The sequence below is a fragment of the Falco naumanni genome, chromosome 3 (assembly GCF_017639655.2).
Source record: "Falco naumanni isolate bFalNau1 chromosome 3, bFalNau1.pat, whole genome shotgun sequence".
NCBI lineage: Eukaryota > Metazoa > Chordata > Aves > Falconiformes > Falconidae > Falco > Falco naumanni.
The window spans coordinates 109,202,816-109,223,018 of NC_054056.1; the positions used below are offsets into that span (position 1 = coordinate 109,202,816).

The 20,203-nt window shown below is 51.3% G+C and overlaps 1 protein-coding gene across 1 annotated transcript in view; it reads left to right on the top strand.

Moving 5' to 3' along the window:
- ZC3H3 (zinc finger CCCH-type containing 3) overlaps positions 1–19,075 on the top strand; it is a 185,232-nt gene extending 166,157 nt beyond the window's left edge. Inside the window, 4 exon segments of the mRNA XM_040585569.1 lie at positions 2,733–2,908; positions 4,653–4,861; positions 17,136–17,216; positions 17,397–19,075. Of these exon segments, the coding sequence (XP_040441503.1) occupies positions 2,733–2,908; positions 4,653–4,861; positions 17,136–17,216; positions 17,397–17,428 (498 nt within the window). The 3' untranslated portion in view covers positions 17,429–19,075.
- Positions 19,076–20,203: the final 1,128 nt, after the last annotated feature.

Genomic DNA, 20,203 nt, shown 5'->3' on the forward strand with positions numbered 1-20,203 from the left:
CCAGACCAGCACGAGTTGGGAAGAAGGTAGAGGAAAGTGAAAGCTGTTCTCCCAGACCTCTGCTTGATTCAAATTTCTAGGTGATTTGCAAGGGAATGGCTGCTTAAACACAAGCTTTCTGTGCTGAATGTGATGGTTTTCCCATACCCGCTCTGGAATGGCATACCCAAAATAAGCATCAACGCTACTGCTAGCTCGGGGCAGGCAGGAGCTGGCCTTGCCTGCATGGCTGGGATGCGCTAGTCTCTAGTGATGCTTTTCCAGTGCTTGTCCGGGAGCGGAAGAGAGCAAATAGTCTCCTGGGCTGCATCTGAAGCAATGTGGCCAACAGGTCTAGGGAGGGGATTCTGCCCCTCTGCTCCATTCAGGTGAGACCCCCCTGGGGCACTGCACCCAGCTCGGGGGTCCCCAGCACAAGCCAGACAGGGACCTGCTGGAGCGGGGCTGGGGGAGGGACACGGAGCTGGTCCGAGGGCTGGAGCATCTCTCCTATGAAGACAGGCTGAGAGAGCTGGGGTTGTTCAGCCTGGAAAAGAGAAGGCTCCAGGAGGGAGACCTTAGAGCAGCCTGCCAATACCTAAAGGGGGCTGATAAAAAAGACGGAGAGTTTTTACCAGGGCCTGTAGTGATAGCACAAGGGGCAATGATTTTAAACTAAAAGAGGGTAGGTTTAGATTGGACATAGGAAATGAATGTTTTCTGGATAGGGTGGTGAGACGCTGGGCCACGTTGCCCAGAGAAGCTGTGGATGCCCCATCCCTGGAAAACTGAATGGGGCTTTGAGTGACCTGATCTAGTGGAAGGTGTCCCTGCCCATGGCAGGGGGGTTGGACTAGATGATCTTGAAAGATCGCTTCCAACCCAAACCATTCTGTGATTCTGTTTCTATGAAACAGGATTTTGGAATAATGGCAGACCCTGGGCACTGTTTAGAGATGACTCTAGTTTCAGGTTGCCCATTGGCTTGTAGACTTACTTACCATTGAAGGTCCTTCAAATTGAGGAGGAAAGTCATAAACTGTGGGTTTAATGAATTTTTATTGGAAAAGCGGTGCTGTCACTGCACCGTGCCCCCCATCGAGACAATGGCCATGCGTCCATCTGGATCCCCAGCCCTCCTGCTGCTCAATGCCATCCCCAACCTCCAGCAGACAAGCTCCTTGCTCTGCTGCTGACTTCAGTGATCGGCCCCAGGCAGCAGAGCTGCTGAACCTTTCTGCCCTTTTAAAGAGAGAGCTCCCACAGCTCAGCGGGGCTGCTGCTTAATCCCAAAGGTCAGCATGGGGAGCTGCTCCCGTGCCCCCAGAGTCAGGTTGCATTAAAAGGGCAAGAGCTTGCCTACATCCCACATTGTTGGCAAGATGCATTTTTATAAACAGGTGAGAATGATCATGCTGAAACCCTCACTGTGTTTCTGTTCCCCTGGGTTTGTCTTGTTTTGCCCCAAACCTGTGCAAAATTTGAGCAACTGTGCTACCCTGTAGCAGGGAGGTTTGCAGCATGGGCATCCAAGTGTGGGAGGACCCATGCGGGGAAAAAGCAGACTGCATCTTTGCTCGTGGAGACTGTCAACAGGGGAATGGATGCTGGTGTTGTGAACCCTTTGTTGTGCCATGTCTTGGATTGCCTCTCTCCATGGGTATCATGACGTGGTGCATGCCTGTGCTTCCTGCAAAAGCCAAGCTGGCTGGGATGGGAGAGAGCACCCTGGGTGGGAATGGGTCCACCCAGGGCATCATGGGGCTGAGCAGGGCTCCAGGACCTGCTGCCACCCTGCATCCCTTGGGATACACTGGGACAAGCTCTCTGGATTGCTGGATGTTCTGTCATGGTGTTTGGAACAGTTAGAGATTAGAGAAAAGCTGTTCTTTCTCCCTCCCCCCACCAACGTTCTCAGCCACCCAGACAGAAATCAGATCTGAAGATGTCTCCTCTGCCCTGCCTGTGTCTCTTCCTGCCTTTCCCACTGCCAAAAAGTGCTGTTCCCCAGCAGAAAGCCTTGTGCAGGGGAAGCTGTGGAGCACTGTTGACATCTCCGTCTCACTAGCACAGCTGGTGGCTGCAGGGACAGCTGTGAGCATTGCTGCAGGGAGCTCCTGAAACGCTGGGCTGGGAGTGCAGAAGCACTTTTAGTGGTGAACATCATGGTGCCCTGGTTTTGCCAGCCCTATGCCATGGCCACGCTAAGCTTCTTTGGTCAGACGAGCATCAGCAAATCTCATTTCCAAGCCGTGAGCAGAGCGGGTTGAGCTCCAGCCCTCAACCACCTTCATCCAGAGGGTGGTCCAGGCAGCAGTCCCAAAATAAGTCCTAAAAGGAAGGTCTTTCATGCCTGGTCTTCCCTGCTCCTCCTCAATTGCCAAGCGTGTCTGGGACAATAAAACCTTGTGTCTTCTCCAAACCCAGCTTCTCCAGCCCAGTTAACCTCTTTGGAACCTCCCAGCATCACCCCCTTGGGGGCTGATCGTTGCTGTTAAGACTTTAGAGGTTTGTTTCCATAAAATCGGGCACTTGGAAAGCTGTGGGTGAGTGTGTAGTGTCTCCCAGAGGAGAGTATTATTTTTAATAGTATTTTGGAATGGAGTGGTATTTTGTTACTGAGAAGGAAGTATCAATACATCCTTCTCTTTAGCAACATGTTGGTGCCATCTGAAGGAGCCCTGAAGGGAACCTGTGCTCCCTGCAGAGGTTTCACTGTTTTTCCCAACATCACTCTCTTTTTTCCCTTGCAGTGCAAGAAGAAGCACACGCTAGTTTGCCCTGACTTCGCCAAGAAAGGAGTCTGCCCCAGTGGTGCCCGGTGCAAGCTGCTGCACCCACAGAAGAAACGCCACCCAAAAGAGGCAGAAGATGGGGAGCGCAGTGACCCCCCCTCCAAGTGGAGACGAGTCTGGGAGGAGACAGGCAGGTAGGAGAGAGCAGAAGAAATTCACTTTGCTGTTCTTAAACAGCTTTCTTCCTAGCCTGCTCAAAACCATTTCCTCTTCCAGGTGTGTATCCATCTGTGTGCTGGTTTGTTTTAAGATGTTGATGATGTGGGTCATCGTGGTGCCTTCTTGATAGAGTAACGGGGTTGGGCAGGGTCCATGCTCAAGGGAGAGGTCCCCGGGCAGAGCTAATGGAGAGAAAAGGTAAGATAGCTTGCATCTTGCTACCTGATGTGTGCCGTTGGAGTGTAGCTATCTTCACCCTTAGAAATGTGCTGCCCAGGGCTTTGGCACCTCCAGGTCTCTTTGAGGCTTTTGTAGACCTTCCTCCTGGGAGGTGGAGGAGTCCTGATGGAGACCCTACTGCCAAAAGCAGGTACAGTTTATCCATAGCTCTGTGAGAAACTGGAAACCATCATCCCTCTTCCTCTTCTTGATGGCAGAGAGCAGAGCTGAGCTCTTGGTATGGCATGGAGGGGCTTGCCATCAGGGCTGGACTCACTGCCTGAAGAAGCAGAGACGGGGACAGACATGAAGATACAATAGGCTTTGTAAAACTATTTGATGCTGGGCTGGGTCCTTGGTTAATCCTTGGAAGCTCTCTGAGCTCTCTGTGGTACTTTTGGATGCTGGGATCTGGGATGGAGCCACAGACTGATGATGAACACGTTGGTCCTCGTCCTCACAGGGAAACAGATCTTCTCAAACTTGGCACATTCTTGCCTTCTTCTGCCCTCACCCCTGAGCTCTGCCTGTAGAATGACTACATCCCAATGCAATTAAAATTAAAGCCAAGTTGAAATCTGGCTTTAAAAAATGAAATCCAGAAGTCCTGGTTAGCAGGAAGAGAAAACACCAGCCTGGATGCTTGGCTCCTCCGTGGCAATTTGCAGCAGGATGTGGGGGTGAAGGTGGAATGGCAATGGAGGGACCTGGGAGCTGTGCTGGTCTGGTCCATGCTCTTGCCCAGTCCTGAGCCTCATCCTGGTCCTGCCTTGTAAGGTAGCAGAGGGGGACAAGCACTCAGCGGGCTCTCTGAACTTATTCCGGGTGACAGAAGAGCCTTGGAATGACGCAGAGCTCACGTCCCCGGTGTGAATGAGGTATAAAATAGCTCCTTGCCCTTTTTTAGGTAAGGAGGCATAAGCCCAGGGCTGAGCAGCGGGGGGGGCACCCTCCTTCTGTCCTGGGGCCGGCTCCTGGCATCCTCTGCTAGGAAGGGAGCACACCCAAGCTTGGAAACTGCTCAGGAGGTTGTTGTTTTTTTCCTTTATTGGCACCGTCATCAGAGATGTCAAATGAGTTGAAGTGTCGTATTCGCTGGGCTCAGAGGAGGGTGGCAGGGTTGGGGCTAAGCCAAGCCCAGCAGGACATCTCCAAGCCATCCCTGCTACCCATGCCCTCCATCTCCCCTCCTCTCTGCTTGCTTAGCCCAGCCGGCACCCAAACAGCCCATCACCTCCACAAGCACACCTGAGAACTGGAAACCTTGCAGGGAAGTGCGGGGCAGGGAATCCAGCTGGAGGGTGAGAAACTCTGTCTAAATCCAAGCCAGCTTCTGGGAATTTAGAGATACAGAGCAGCCTGGGATGGAGCCCAGGGAGCCTTCATGTGTGGCTCTGGTGGTTATCCCAGCCTCTTCCATTGCATGTGATGCCATGCCCATCATTGCCAAGTGGGATCGTTTTATTTTTCTGTATTAATTTTCCCCTGTGCCTCCTTCAGGAATGATCCAGCTCAGCTCTGTGATGATGGGGAAATGCCCGGACCCTCCAGTGCGGAGCAAGAGGTTAAGTTTTGGAAAGAGAAAGACACCTCGCCAACCAACTGGCTGCAAAAGCTGCCGTCCTTCATCTCCCTCCAGTCCTCAGCATCCCCCAGCGACGAGGGCTGCGAAGTGGAGAAGGATGAGGACGAGCCAGAGGATGAGCCAGGTAGGAAGTGCTTGCTCTGGTTTTGCTGATGCATGCTCTGAGCTGCTCTGATTCACCGTGCGGGAGAGTTATTTCCCAACTGCTCTCAATGGGTTTTGGTGGGATCCATGTACCTTGTGAGATGCCAAGCCATGGGAGCCCAAAGCGGGATGGCAATCAGGACTTGTGTCTCTGTGCACACAAGGGCACATGCCCCTGGCCCTGCTCCTGAAACCACGCAGTAGGATTTTGTCCCCATCTTTTATCATTGTCCCCTTCTTCCTTATCCTTTAAATTATCTGATGATGAATCCAGTCTCATTCCAATGACGGACCTGCAGCAGTCCCTGGTAGAAGGGTGTTTCAGAGGGGTGTAGTGATGCTCTGCCTTGCTGCTGGACCCACAGAAGGACCCCTGGACTGTTCATTGCACATGTTTCCCAGGGTGAAATAGCTTCAAAGCTTAAAAATAAAAACACCCCTGGTGGGAGGTGGGGTGACGTGTTTGCAGGTTGCAAGTTCAGAGGAAGAGCCATGTTAATCTGAGATGATCTGCTTTATTCTTTTGCTAAAAGATGGGGGAAGAGAGTTTGTAAATCAGTAACATTTTTGGAAAAGGCTGTTTTAGGATGGTCAAAACTTCTTAAAAACTCCGACATGAGAACAAACAGCATCTGCTTCAACATTTTTTATTTTTGAAAAAATTCAGGGAAATGTTTCAATTGTTTGAAACGGAAATGACTGTGGGAATAAAAGCAGGGGGAGGTAGCTGAAGTAATGAGAAGAAACGTCTTTGTTTCTCCAGAGTGGCTCATGGTGGACGTTAGCTACATTTCTGCTTCTCCAACATTTTCCTTGATTCTTCCTCTCCTAAATCAGCTCTGACACTGGAAAATCCAGCACTTTGGGGCACTGCAGGGATGTGTCTGCAGGAGCAGAGGTGATGGAGGTGCCAAGGCAGAAATCATGTCTGGTCCTTCCCAGTACTGGGTGGGAGGTTTTTGGCCAGGTGATACTTCAAGCTTTCCTTTTCATCTCCTGTCTTTCACTGGAGGGATGTACAGCAGCTGCATCTCCTGAGCACCTTTGTGAAAAGGGAGGCAGCATCTGGCTCAGAAAACAGAATATTTTGTGGCAGTAATGATGAAATCCTTGACTCAGTATGAACCAAAGGGCTGGAGCATCCCTCTCTGTCTTCTGTCCCGTGCCACCTCTGACTGAGTATGCAGTTGGAACAGGATCCCATGGGGAGAAGGGATGAATTCAGTACTGAAAGCCAGGCTGGGGCATTTGCATGGTTGTCCATAAGCAGGTACCAAGGATTTGCAAGGCAGTGCCAGGCTTGAACACGGAATGCTTCAAGCCAGGGAGGTCTGAGATGCCTTAATTGTGTGGGAAAGAAAATTCTCAGGATTAGCCACATATTCCTGAAGTCACAGGCAAGTGAGTGTGCTGTCGAATCACGGTGCGGCGGAGACAGCAAGGGACCGTTCTGGCTGGGAATGGCTCCTCTCCATGGCATGGGGTGAAGTTCTCCACTTCCCTTTCCAGGGATTTCTTCCTCTGCGTGCCTCCCTTCTTCCCTCTCCTTGGCTCTGGTTCAACTCCCTTTTGATCTCAGTGATGCAGCCAGGGAAGCACTCCCAAAGCAGTGGCTTAATCGTTTTTTTTTATCTCTGTGGTGAAGATGGAGCAATTAATCTGTGGACAAAAAAGCTGTCAAAATGCCCTGGATTGCACTTGGCAGCCTGGAGTAACTCGGTCGAGAGGGCAGAGGCGTCATCCTGGCAGCGAGGACATCCTTTTCCTCTTAACTCCGGTTTGCACATTCAAGGGAGGATGATTTCAGGTGTTTTGGGTGGGAGGATGAGTAGAAGGAGCTGGTTCAGTCCAGGGGTGTTGGGAGGAAGGCTGTGGGGAGCTGGTGTGTATGGGGCTGGGGCATGCATCCCTCCATGCTCCTTCTCCTTTGCCCAGGGAACACTGGCATCAGGAAAGCAGATGCCAGAAGATCAGAGGAAAGGCAAACCAGGCAGGAATTGCAGATGGCTGTAAAATCATCTGATGATGAAGCAATTTCCCTGCCAAAGGGATGCAGTGTGGTGAGTCTGGGCACGAGAATGCTCTTCAGTGCCTGAGTTTGCCCATGCTTGGCGCTGTGTTGCAGTTGGTAATTAATCTCAACACACATCAACACACATGGTAATCATCTCAACACACAAACGAAGAGGCTCAGGCACAGCAGAAGCTGGGGACCCCCATAACCTAATGGGAGAGAAGGCGCCCAAGCCACTAGTGAGCCGTCATCCCGAAAGAGCACAGGGTGGGGCTTAGGTGCTGCTGAAGGACCAAATGCTTTATGGTGGCCACGTCACCAGAACTGGTGTTTATGAGCTTGAAGTGCTGTTTTGAGCTGAGCAGGTGGTCAGGATGAGTCTGCATAGCTCTAGGTAGTAGCTGGGGTCTGCAGTGGGGCTTGGGGGTCTGCGCCTTCCCCGCTGCGGATTTCATACCCAGGATAATATTGGGTTTCTGCTTGTAAAGCCTGAAGGTGACACACAAATTGGTGGGGTAGTAAATAAGGAGGAGGACAGGTTATTATTACAGAGTGAGCTGAATTGCTTGGTTAAATGGTTACAATTTAAGAAAATTCCTTTTTAAGACTGGTAGATGCAGGAGGAATTAAATAAAAACACAGGCTCTCTGTGCAGGAGGGATGGAGTGTGGGTTTGGAGGTGACGTTTAAGGACAAGTGTGGGCAACAGTATCAGTTTGTGGGGTCTCAGTGGGGGTCTGCAGCCTCTGGCCTTGGGATATAGAAAAGGGGAACTGGAAAAGGAGTGATGCGGTCTGCATGTGTGGAGCAGAGCCCACTGTTATTCTTCAGTTGGGAGGGTTCCCAACCTGCAAGAGGAGCCTTGTAGTTTGGGGTCAGAGTGGTAGTTTGAGGCCACTGGTGCTTTCTGAGCACTCTCCAAAAAGCCTGTCCATGCAGCACAGGGAGAGCAAACTGCTTCCAGCCAGGCATCCCAGCTGGGAAGGGTGGGCTTGGTGGCATCCTTGTTGTGTTCTCCATCCAGGAGGGCAGAGCTGGAGGGAGCAGGGGCTCCCCTACCCCTCCAACACCCGTTTCCAGGTAATGGGCTTTTCCATATTTCACCTTCCAGTTAAATAGCCTGTGCTGGAGCCTAACTGGCCTCCCCGCGCTAATTGTAAGCAAGTGCACCAATGCAAACCATTCCAATCGAGTGCTAATTTAATTAGAAAGCACCCATTTTAGTTAATTTGTTCGAGAAGATCACTGAAAACTCCTGGAGAGAACAGATGTTCCCCTCTCCCCCGATGAACATTCAGGGGTTTGTAAATGGCTCCACTCAGCCTTGTTTAGGAGAGAAAAGAGGATTTTATAGCTGCAAACAACCCTTTCTGTAAACATTTTACAGCTCTCTGCACGTTTGAGTGACGATAAACCCCTAGCAACTCGGCGGGCTGCAAATTTGCGACCATACGGCTATCATTTTATTGTCATATTTCACGGTCGTAACGTTAATGGAAGATGCTCGCTACAGTCTTTTTTAACGGCTCCGCTGAGCACGCTCAAACGCTTTGGCTTTGGAGGAATTCACGGAGGTGCAGCGCTTCTGGGTTTGTTTACAGCTTTCACTTCTGGAGGAATAACTTTGCAAATGCAAATCTCCCCCCTTCTCTGCCGGGCTGGACCAGTGCTTGAGAGCCACCCCCAACAGGGCATGTGACTGTGGGGATGGGCAACCCCTTGGTGCCAGATCCTGATCCAACCATCCCCAGCTCCTGGAATGTAAGAGAAAGCTGGTGCTGTGAGCCATCCAGTTGGATGTGGCCAGACCCCCTTGGCTGCACTGAGGGTCCCATGGGGTCTCCCATCACCTGTAGTATCTCCTTTAACCCTACTTCTGACACCAGCTCTTTGATCTAAAACTTATTTCAGCAGCCAGGTGCGGCAGCCAACCCTTTTGGTCAGTGTGAGCCAGCAGCAGAAGATGCCCTGGAGCTTTCCAGAGAGCATCTGTGTGGTTGGGGATGAAGGGCTAGGACATTATCCTGGGATAACAAGAGCTGGCATTCACTGTCAGCTTTGATGCTGGCAGGACATAGCACAGTTCGCTTCTCTTGGTAGGATCGTGGAGGAAATATTTTTGTGGATAAAATACAGGGAACTGGTTTGTCTGTGTGGTCACAAACATCTCCTTGTACATCCTGTGCTCCAACCTCAGTCGTCTTGATGGCATTCACTGAACTCGCTCCAGTATGTCCATGTCCTTCTGTACTGGGGAGCCCACAGAGCTCCAGGTGTGGTCTCACAAGTGTTGGATGTTTTCACAGCACTACCAAATTAGCCCAATCCTGAAAAGCACTGCTAATGAAGCATTTAATGCAGACCTCAGTGCTGAACTCAGACTTTTTCATGGTAAATCTGAAGCCTTTTGTTTATCCAGGGGAAAATTTTTTGATATAGTTTTCTCTTACTGATCTGTTATCTGTTATGCACCTCCATGGAGAGTCTGGCTCCATCTTCAACCACCTTTAGGTAACTGAAGACAATGATTATTTGAGTACAGTTGAAGACAAGTAGTTAAAGACAGTAATTCCCCATTAGTTTTCTCATCTCCAGACAGGAACCCCCTGGTTCTCTCTTCTCTTCCATCCAGGTTACCTTCAGGAGGCATCTGAGCCACCTTGGACTTCTTTGAGGATCTTGAGCCCTGGCTGGTAGGGAGCTGAGGTTTTGGCCTTCCTGGTAGGGCTCGTTGCCTCTTTTTGGAAAAGGCCTTGGCCATGATGAACTCAGGGGCTAAATGCTGCACCTGCAGCCGGTCCACCTCCCTGGCTTCTTCTTTGGGTGGGACCACATCCATGACCTCTTCTTCAGGTGGGGTCACCTCCATGGCCTCTGGATCTCCCACGACTTGGCTGAGGGCAGCTGTTCTGTCCCACACAGTCTTCCCAGCCTTTCTGCTCCTCCTCTGTGTATTCCTCCTCCAGGTTCCCTCCATTGACTTGTCATTGACAGCACCACCTTTCTGAGCAGGGTCCTGGTGCGTCTCCTGCACTGCTGGTGGGGGTGTTATGGCTCACTGTTGTCAGACCTCTCTTGGAGAGCTGGTCACTGGAATGGACCTCTCTTCCTCAGAGTCTGGCTAAGGCGCTGGAGAAGCTCTTTCCTGGGCCTCCCAGCTTTTGAGGAACCTGCTTGAAGGTCTTGGTGCCTCACCCAAAGGCTGGCAATAACTCTTGACTCCGCCGTACCTTTGCTTGCTCCATGCATCCTGGGTGCTCACAGCAGCAAGAAACCCAGCAAGCTGTGGAGCCAGATCAGTGGACCATCTAATAAGGGCTATGGGACAGTGGATGGTTAAGTGGCTTGTGACATCTCAGGATTGCTGTGATGTGTGGCTGGCTTGGTCACCTGCCAGGTTGGGAAGAGTGAGGGGGCTGATGGGCTGAGGACTGCTTTTCATGTGGCTTTTCACTTGTGGAGAGCCAGGGAACTCTGCAGAGCTGCTCCTGGTCCCCTCATAGGTTCCTGGGGCAGATCAGATTGATGGGAGATGGTTACAGATCATCTGAGATCTTTGGTCCCAGTAGTTTTAGCCTCTGCAGGCAAGAGCAGCAACTGGAATCTTTATGCAGAAACAGGGGTTTTAGCAGGATAGTGGTGTGTGCCTCAGTTTCCCCATTTGCTATATTTTTCTAATTAGCAGCAGCTCTGAATCTTTATTGGCAGTTTGTGGGTGGCTTGAGGCACTGCAGGATGGAAACAGCTGGGAGGGTTGAGGGAGAGCCAGGGATGAGTTTAGGTATGAGAGGAGCAGATAAACCATCTCCTTTGTGTTTTGGGGGTCTTTCCCTTCAGCTCTGGGCCATTTTCAGATCCAAGTCCAGGCCTTAGGATCATAGGATAGAAGGGACCTGGGGAGGTCATCAAGTCCAGCCTGCTGAACCTGTCCAACCTCAACAATAAGGTCCAGCTCATCATGTCACTGCCTGTGGTGGCTGAGAAGTCAAGGACACATGGCTGGGGATGTGTTCCTTGGCAGAACCTCTTAGGGTGCAGGTAGGAGATGGCAGGAGTTGGCGGAGGCACTTTGATGGTCATGGTAAGAGCTCATGAGAGTTACAAGACCTCCCAGATCCTCAGGAGATGATACCAATGGGACAAGGAAAAGTTAAGGAGAGGAAGGGCAGAAGGACACCAAGCCCTGAAGTCTGCAGGGAAAGAAAAGGGAATTGGGAGTGTGCTTGATGTACCTTGTTGTCCTTACATCAGTGTTACCACTGCTGTCTTTCTCTGAGGCACTCTAGTCTCACAGGATAAATTTACAGGCTCCACACAGGCAGCAGGAAATCTCTGTCTTCCTTCCTGATGGTACCCATGAACCAATCCCTGCCTCATAGCTTAACAACCTGGAGGGCTCCAGGACAGTGTGGACCTTGGTGGTACCTTCCCATCTCTTCTCCTGGCATTTGGCAGATCTTTCTTGTAATGGAGAGGGTGATCCATGCACCTGGCAGGTGGTGATGGGATGTTCCTGTGCTCATCCTGATCTCCTCCTTTGCTGTGTTATCCTGCTGCAGGTGAATGCTTCCTTCACCAGCTTCTCAGCCAACGTCACGCTCCATCAGGCATGTAGGGAGAGTTTAATTAGAGAGCATCAAAACTCTTTCGTAACTGAATTAACAAACCTTTAATAGAATTGCTTTTTCTAATGCAAAAATCTGTTGAGCTGCAGGTAGCAGGCTGCATCCACCCCTTGGACAGGACAGTGCCTAGCAGTCTAATTGGTTTCCTGTTAATGGGCTGGATCTACTTGGGTCATTAGCAATTGCATCTTCTCCTCCTGAGTCAGCAGGTCCCTACAGATTTGGGGGCTGTTTGGTGAGTGTCTCTGCAGCGGGGTGAGTTTAGGTTGCTTTCATACACCGTAGATACTGGTTTCAGACATCTTCTTGGTCATGAATGCTTCCTTCCCAGCCCAGAGAAACAGGTAGGCTGATACTCAGGCTGATGGACCTCACCAGAACTCCTTGATGGACCTTGCGTTAGATGCCTTGTATCTGGCAGCCCTTGCCTCTGTTTCTCCATCCTTTCATTTTCATCCCTTACGAAAGCCCTGATCCTGCTGCAGAACACCACCAGGTTTGGGGTACCATCAGGCTGTGGGGTAGTGCAGATAACATGGCTGTTGTTGAAGGCTGGAATTGGATCTCCTCATGTCTTGGTGGCTCTGGGAAGGTCCAAAAGTCAGAAACTTTACTGCCATTTAACTTCCTTATTGCAAAGGAACCAGTGTAGCTGACACTTCCAGTAAACCTGGTGGGTGTGGTGACTTTTTCTAATTGGGCTCTCGCTCTGAATCAGAATCATCATTTCTTAGCCCACAAAAGGCTGTTGGCAATACTGTTCTCTGATTTACTTTCTGCCTGGACTGAGCCGCCTGCACGTTTGCAGTCCTCTTCCCTGATTGATTTGCAGTTGACTTTCAGACCTGCCAAGTCTCACTCCTTTGCCAGGACTGAAATCTACTTCTTCCATATTAATTTGTTACCCATTTTTTAGGGTCTTGTCCACCTGTGGCAGAGGGTCTGTAGACCAGGGCTTTTAGACTTGGCTCAGGATTTCTGAAGGCCCCTCTTGTTCAGCCTGCGGCCACTTGGCAGCCCTGTTGTTCCCCCCCAGGTTATTTAATGACCAAAAAAATGAAGCTGGAAGAGCCCTCCCAGGTGGTGAAATCCTGTCTTCTTCAGGGTAAACTTCAGCTCACCAGTAAAAGACAAACATGGTGTTCACCACGCATCATCAAGGCCATGTCAACATGCACCACCAGAGCACAAAACATCTCTGCCATACCCAATGAAGCCCCACTCCCACCACTGCAGCTCATGGCTAGTTTTCCGATTGCTTTTTTCCACTTAAAAGAAGGAATTAAGGAGAAGAGACATGGAAAGAACATCCTGGCACAGATACCCTGCTCTGCAAGCATGGCAGGAGACAGGCACTACTAGGCAGCAGTGGGACATCACCCCCAGCCTGTCCTCGCTTTGAACATCCTAGTTAGGAAGCAAGAAAATATCTGAGCATTTTTCCTTCTGGACAAAGCTTCTCATGACATCCCAGCCTTGATGCTTCCCCCACATGAGGGGCAGAAGGTCTGGGTGGAACAGCAGCAGGGTGAGGTTTTGGTGCAGGTTGTCTCACCAGATGGATTAATGCAGGATCGAGCCAAGGAGATCCAGCCCCCCAGCTGCTTTTTCTATATGAAAAATAATTTGTGGAAAATTCTGGGGCTTAACTCTTGCCATTGACCTTTCCATCCTGCCTTTGGTTCTTGGGCTTTATTTAAAAATATCAATAATAATTTCAATTTATTTTTTAAAGGCATCTCCCAACCTACGTTTCTCTGGGAGCTGACTCAGTGAGTGCTTTTGCTGAGAAAGGAAAAGCCATTTCCAAGGCAGATTCAGCCTCTGGGCTCCCCCAAAGCAGTCAAGAAGGGGTTAAAGTGATATTTTTCCTTTGGGAATGGGGCAAAAAAGTGGTTTGGGGGGATAGGGAGATTTCTCCTCACAGTGTTAAACTTGGAGCATCCGGCAGGGAGATGCTGGGATGCATCTCGGTGCTCCGAGCCGTCAGGTGGAAACTTTTGCACCCCCCTTTGCTGTGTTAATAACCAGAGCATTAGCTGGCTGGTTGTTAATTGTAGCCACCTTGTTAGCCCGCTCTCCTTTTAGAAATGGGAATATATTTTTTGTTCGGGGCTATTGCACACAGTCAGCTCTCAGGGAGGAGCAGGTGGTTGCGGGTATCATGTCCCACACGAAGCCCCTTCCTGGAGCCTGGCTGGATGCAGGAGAGGACGAAAAACACTCAGGATAGTGATGGAGACCAGACATCCATCAGGTTGGAGGTTGGTCAGGAAGGAAAAGCATCAACATAACTGGCTTTCCCTCCAGCAAAGCTTTTTATAGCTGGCTGGTGGAGTTTGGAAAGCTGCAAGCAAGCCATCTTCCCATGCATCCCCTTGCTTTGGGGCTTGGGAATCTTCCACCAATGATGTGGGGCAGTCTCCAGCTGCCTCCCACCTTCACAGCTCGGAGGGGAACAAATTTATTTAAACCCTCATCGATCAGGAATGGTGGGCAGGGAGAGAATCTGGGGACAAGGATGAGACCCTCCTCCTTTCATCCCCCATCTGAGGGGTTTCCCTGCTTTTCAATCCCTTTAAAAAACCCTGTATCAGCATCGGGATGAAACAAATTTTGTTTTAACTTTCCTGTCAGCTGCAGCTGGAGCTGCTCGGCTCGGCAGCGTCTGGGGGAAGGCCAGGTTTTATTGAAAAATATAATGGTGCCACCTGAAGCGTGATTTACTGCACTGTCCACTCCTCGGACTTGATAATATATTTCTATTAGATTTCCTTCTTTTCCCTCCCTTCTCCTCGTGAAGAGTGGCAAGTTTCTCCATCTGCCTGACACCTTCTTAGGTTTAGGCAAAATAAATGTTGATTTTCATCAGGAGGAAGAGCGCTGGAAGTCCTAATTCTCCAGCGAGGCTGACAAGCTCAGCAAAAGCTGCCCGGCTTTCGATGGAGAGCTTGTGATCCAGCCCTGGTTCTTCTCTTTGGAAGCAGTTCAATCATCGTAATGAAAAAGGGGCTTCTTAGCCCGGCTTTCGCTAACTAGAAATTATATACCTGGTTCCTGGAAGATGGATTGCATGGCTGCTGAAATGCAGGGAAGAAGCCGGCGGGGGGAGAGAGTGAAGGTACACGAGATGCGACCCAAGATTGATCACGCCATTTGCAGGATCTCCCATGCACAAAAGCAGAAAATATATTTTCTTTTGCTGGGGTGGGTTAAGTGACACCCCCGTTTTGTCCAGGTCCCCCCTGCCTCTGGTTTTCATGGTGGTGTGGGATGCAGTGCTTGCCCATCCCCACTTGCTCTGTGGGGTGAAGCATCCACTGCTCCATGCTTTCCAGGAGCAGCATCTCCCTCCCTCCAAGGTGAGAAACTGGACTGGTTTAGTCCTTTTACAACCTCTTGTGGTTTTAATTCATTATTGCCCTCCTCAGTTTTTTGAGGAATATGTTGGAAATCAGACATGGATGCTGTGAAAGCATCTCGGCTCCGTGCAACCCTGTACTGAAGTCAGGAAGCTAATTACGGTTGATTTAAAAATCATCCTTAATTTTTTTTCTTCTCTCCAAAAAGAAAGAAATCTATTTCTACTTCTGTAATCATATTTGCGTTAAATCGCAAAGCGTGGGTTTTGTGCCACTGCATGTATATTAGCTAATGAAGTTTTCTCCAGCTCATTCAGGGGAAACTGAGCTGTTCCCATCGTTCCCATTGGACTTGGGCTGCGGTTGCTGGTGGGGCAGGAGGAAGGAGATGCTAATTTTGACCCCTTGTTGTTGATGGATAGCAGCTCTGCTGGACCCTAACTACAGCAACCAGGGTGGGATTTGGAAATCCCAGGCTGGAAAAACCATCTGGCTCAATGCAAAAGAAATACTTGGGGTCAGCTGGAAAATTAGAAGGGTGGTCAGAGGCTGAGCAGAGTGTGATGGGCATCTGCTTGGTGGTGCCGTTCCCCAAAGCTGAATTTGGCTGCGTTTGCCAGTGACTAATAGCTGAGTCCGTCATGGCTGCTGTGCAGCCCTCTGATGTATGGGTGTTATATTAAGGGTGGAAAGGTGCTAAATGAGCCCTCTTTATTTTACATAAATTAGCTCAAAAGCTATGTATCACTGCCACTACGGCTTAGGCTCTGAGCAAGTTTGTTTACCCAAGTTTAAAAGCAACAAAAAACTCTTGGTGGCTCCCTGTTGTTGGATGCTGTTTGAGCTCCTCACCCCTCCTGCTTCCCCTGCCCCCAAACCTCCTTCAGGCTTTCAAGGCTGCTTGAAGGTGCTCATTGTACCACATCTGTGTTGGGCATCATTGTTTGGGAGGTGCAATGCGGGGTGCCAAAGCTGGGGTTTTGCAGAAATATGGTTAAGTTGTGTGGTGCTTATTCATCTGGAGAGGGTTTGGGCTGTATTCCCTCCATCTTCTCCGTGACCTTCTCCACCTCCTGTAATCCCAAGTGAGAGGGGACTTTTCCCACTAAACCTCATCACTCAGCAAGCTGTGGGTCCTTTTTTCTGGGAAACCTTCTCCTTTTCCCATCCACATTCATCTCAGTGTCTTCTTGCCCAAGTGGCCACTGCTCTCCTGCCCAGTCTGGTAGGTAAGACCCCATGAGCACCTCTCCACATACTTCAGCAAGGGAAAATAGGAGAAACTCCAGTGTTGTGGTTGAAATGGAGGGGGGCTTCATGCCATCCACCCCAGTCCATGGGATGTGCCTGGATTTGTCCTGTGAAGATGCCACCTCCCAGAGGCACTTCACGGAGTTTTGACTCTGTATGAGCATCTGGGACCCGTTTTGGGAGAGACACAGTGCTCCAGCAAGGAGAAGTAATCACCCAGCACATCCTGGGGGGACGCTGGGGGTGGCTGAAAAGTTTGATCCCCAAACCTGGAGTGGCCAGAGCACCATGTATGAGTCAACTTCTTGCTTGCCAGTGCTCTGCTCTTTCCTGCTCCAGCCCAGCCCCAAAGCAGGTCATGATGCTCACCTTGTGCTGCTGTTTGGAGGTTGACTACTTTTAAATTTCTTTTTCACCCATAACTTGGGGGTTTTGCAGCAGACTTGCTGCTCTGCGCCAGGAAGGGACCCGCAAGTGCCTCTGTCCTGTACTACTTCCAGCGGGCTGAGGATGCTCAGGGATTTGGGGAATCCCAGCATCCACCTCCATCCCAGCAATGGCCAAGGGAGACATAGGCTCTGGACTCACAGGGAGACATGTCCCCACCCCAAAGGGAACAGCTCTGCACCAAAAGGCAGGGGAAAGGGCTGCAGGGCAGCAAGGCCAGGCTGAGCACCATATTGGGGACACACGTGTTCCCACCAGCTGGCTGGCAGGGCGATGGGGGAGCCACAGCCATGGCTGTGGGCTTCAGGATGGGAGGCACGGAAGGCAATTAGGTGCACTCATTTATTTTTCTACATTTGCTCACTAATTAACCCTTCTCGTTGGCGGCACCGTGCCGTCTGGGGCAGCTTTTACTCCCTTTTCCCACTGTTAAAGCATGAAGCGCCAGGACTGCAGGAGCAGCAGAGGAGCTCAGGATGTTCCTGTGACCCAAAGGATTTCCAAGGTGACCTGAGTCAACCTCAATGACTTTCTCCTCTTCCTTTCTGCTCCCAGGCAATGAGAAAAAGAAGAGGACTTTGCCACCGTCATCCTTGCGGGACTCTGAAAACGCACGTCTGGAAGAGGGCGGCAGAGGTGAGGCTGGTGGGTGCTAGTGGGGTCAGGTGCAGCTGGGGCAGGGGACCACCTGCATCCCTGCTGCCTTTGCCCATCTCCAGTGTGTTAACCAACCACAGTCAAGCAAGGAGAAGCCCAGGGGTGTCCAGACACATGGTATCCCCCTCCCACCATCACCTTTGCCTTTCCTCCCTCCAGGCAAACAGCTGCAGATCAAGCCCCGGCTGTAAGCAAGACCCGATCGAGCGGCAGCTGACCAGCTCAGGAACTGCAGAGCCGGGCATGACCTGGCACCTACCTCAGGATGCCGTGGCCAGATGCAGCACCCCCTTCTCATCTTGCTTTTCTGGGACATCATTTTGGCAAGGAGACGGATGGCAGCATGGGGAAGCACCACCTGTTGCTGCAGGGGAGCGGCTTTGTTTGAAATACATTAATTTGACAATAGATTTATCTTTTCAGCCAGTTTATTGAAGGCAAGCCCTGCCGTCAGGCTCCCTGCATGCTTGCAGAGCTAGGAAGAGGCTCCCATCCCCATCGGTCCACTCACAGATTGTGGCTCTGCTGCAGTCCCAGACAAAAGGTGATACAGGGACCTGAGGAGCTTAATGCCATCACGTGACATGCCTGCATCCAGGTCAGCCACTATACTGGGGACAAGTGTGGCCAGTGGTTGCAAGTCACTGTGCTGGTGTGTAACAGGGTGTAGAGCCCCAACTCAGCTCAGCCCTGATCTCTTCGTGCCAAGAGACCACCTGCATCCATCCCGCTCTATCCCTTTGCTTTTGGGAGATTTCTTGGAGTGGAGCTATGTGCTGAGAGCATCCCTAGTGGAAACGTGTGTTCGGAGCAGTGCTGAGCTCCCATCAAATGCTCCTGCAGCATGTCAATGTCTCCCGTGGCCAGTTGCACCCTGACGCCCACCTCTTCCCATCCCAGAGGGGGTTTGGTCCCCCCTGGGAGACCCAAACCAGCTCTTACGGGTTTTTTTTGGAAACCCCCAAATCCAAGCAGGAGCAAAACACAGGGGGAGCTTTGTGCCAAGTACTCCCAGCCATGCAGCTGCCAGCACATTGGGTTTTTGCATCCGTGGGTACAGTTCCCACAGGGATTTCGGGGTGGTGGATGCTGTTCCCCCACACGGATGAGGTCCTGGGGACGGCTGCAGGACTTCCCTTTCCCAAGAGGTGCGGAGAGTCAGGGTTAGCCATGCGGGGTGGCAGGATTTGCTCATCCACTGCCCTGAGTCGCAGCTGCAGGGAAAAGGCATCAGCAGGGACGTGGTTGAGCCCTGGGGCTCCCAGGGGACCCAGCACCCAAGTGTGCTCAGCAGTGGGGTGTGTGGTAGAGCTCGGCAGTGGGCTCAGGGGCACCACGGCTCTGGCAAGGGGCTGATGGCTGCGGTTTTTCCCCCTGCAGCTGGGTGGTGTGGGACCCCACAGGGGTTTCCCTTCCCTAGGTGACCCCCGTGGGTGTTATCACCCCACATCTACAGACTGAGATGCTCTCCCCGGCTTGTGGAGGTGGATTTATCGCCTGGCTCACATGACTGTGGGCACGGCATGCCACCAAAGGTGAGATGTCATTAATGCCTGTAACCTCCCTGGGCTCCTGTTTAGAGATGCTGCCCACTTCTGAACCAAGAGCTGGCGTGGGGGTTAGTACCACTTGGAGACCAGTTTGGGGAGGCCACGTCCCCAGCATCCTCCCAACCATTGCAAGGACCAGCAGGTCCCCCACTCCGGGGCTGCACTCATACCCCAGCGTGTGTACAGTGAGCAGTTTTTTAATAAAAACTTCATTGTCTCTGTTGATGTTAAATGTCTTTTATTAACCCATGTGTTTTGATATGTAAATAAAGAGTTTCTTCCCTAGGATGCCTGTTCAGAGTGTGGCTTTGCTCTTTTTTTCAGTGATACCACATGAACACCCCCTCAAGGAGCTGGCTAATGCCGGTGGAGGGGCTTCTCTGATCCCCATATTTTTTGACATTTGTAATTATTATAACTTTTCCCCCTTTTACCTAGAAAGGATGTTTCTTTATGTGGTGGTTTCCTAAAAAAAACCAAAAAAACCACCACCTAAATTCACTAAAAATCACCCTGGAGGAGATGATGATGATGCAAGTCACCAGGGATGGCCAGTGCAGGGTGACAGTGGCCGGGAGCTTTGGTGTTTCCCATGGCTGTGGCTCCCTAGTGAGCAATCTAACTGGGATTAAGGCTTGCACTGCACTAATTGAGTGAGGCAATGAGTAGCTTGCCGAGAGCCATGGCTCCGCCGCCCACCGGTGCTGCTGCTCGCTTCCTGGGGAGGATTGTAATTTATTGCTGGTTGTCATTAAAGCATTGCTTGGGGGTGATTAATTTCCAAGCAGGGATAAACGCAGCCCCGGGAGAGGTGTTGCTGAGCCCTGGTGGGTTCCCCCACAGCCACCAGCAGCCACAATGCCTGGGTGATGGGCCCCAATGGGGATTTATCTGTCCTCCCCATGAAGCTGGGGATGCTGTGGTAGTGGGTGCATGGCTGGGCTGTCCCAGAGCCCCAGCAAGGGCGTGCCTTTGCTGGAGGGGTGGCACAGGGCAGTGTTTCTGGAGGGCACTGTAAACATTTCCTGGAAACACCTGCCACGGCGGGTGCTGCTGGCACAACTGTTGGTGCCTTGCCGGGGGGGCAGGTGCCGAGGAGGTGTCAGCCGCTGGCTCGCTTTTCTGCCTGTCATCAGGGTAGCTATCCCCTGCCCTCCTCCTCCTCCGTGCCCGTAGCTGGTCCCACCATGGGCACCAGCGTCGTTGCTGGTGGTTTTTCTTCCCCCTCCCAAAATGATTTCTGACCCTTCTCTGTGCAGTGACACCTGGGTTCGTGCTGCAGATGCTGGTGGAGCATTGCCAAGATGGTACCATCAGCTCATGGGGTGCATCATGGTGGACACCACCTTTGCCATGGGGTGATGCTGCTAATGAGGGCTTCCCAATCCAGCAGCACCCCAGACTGGGTGCTGCGCA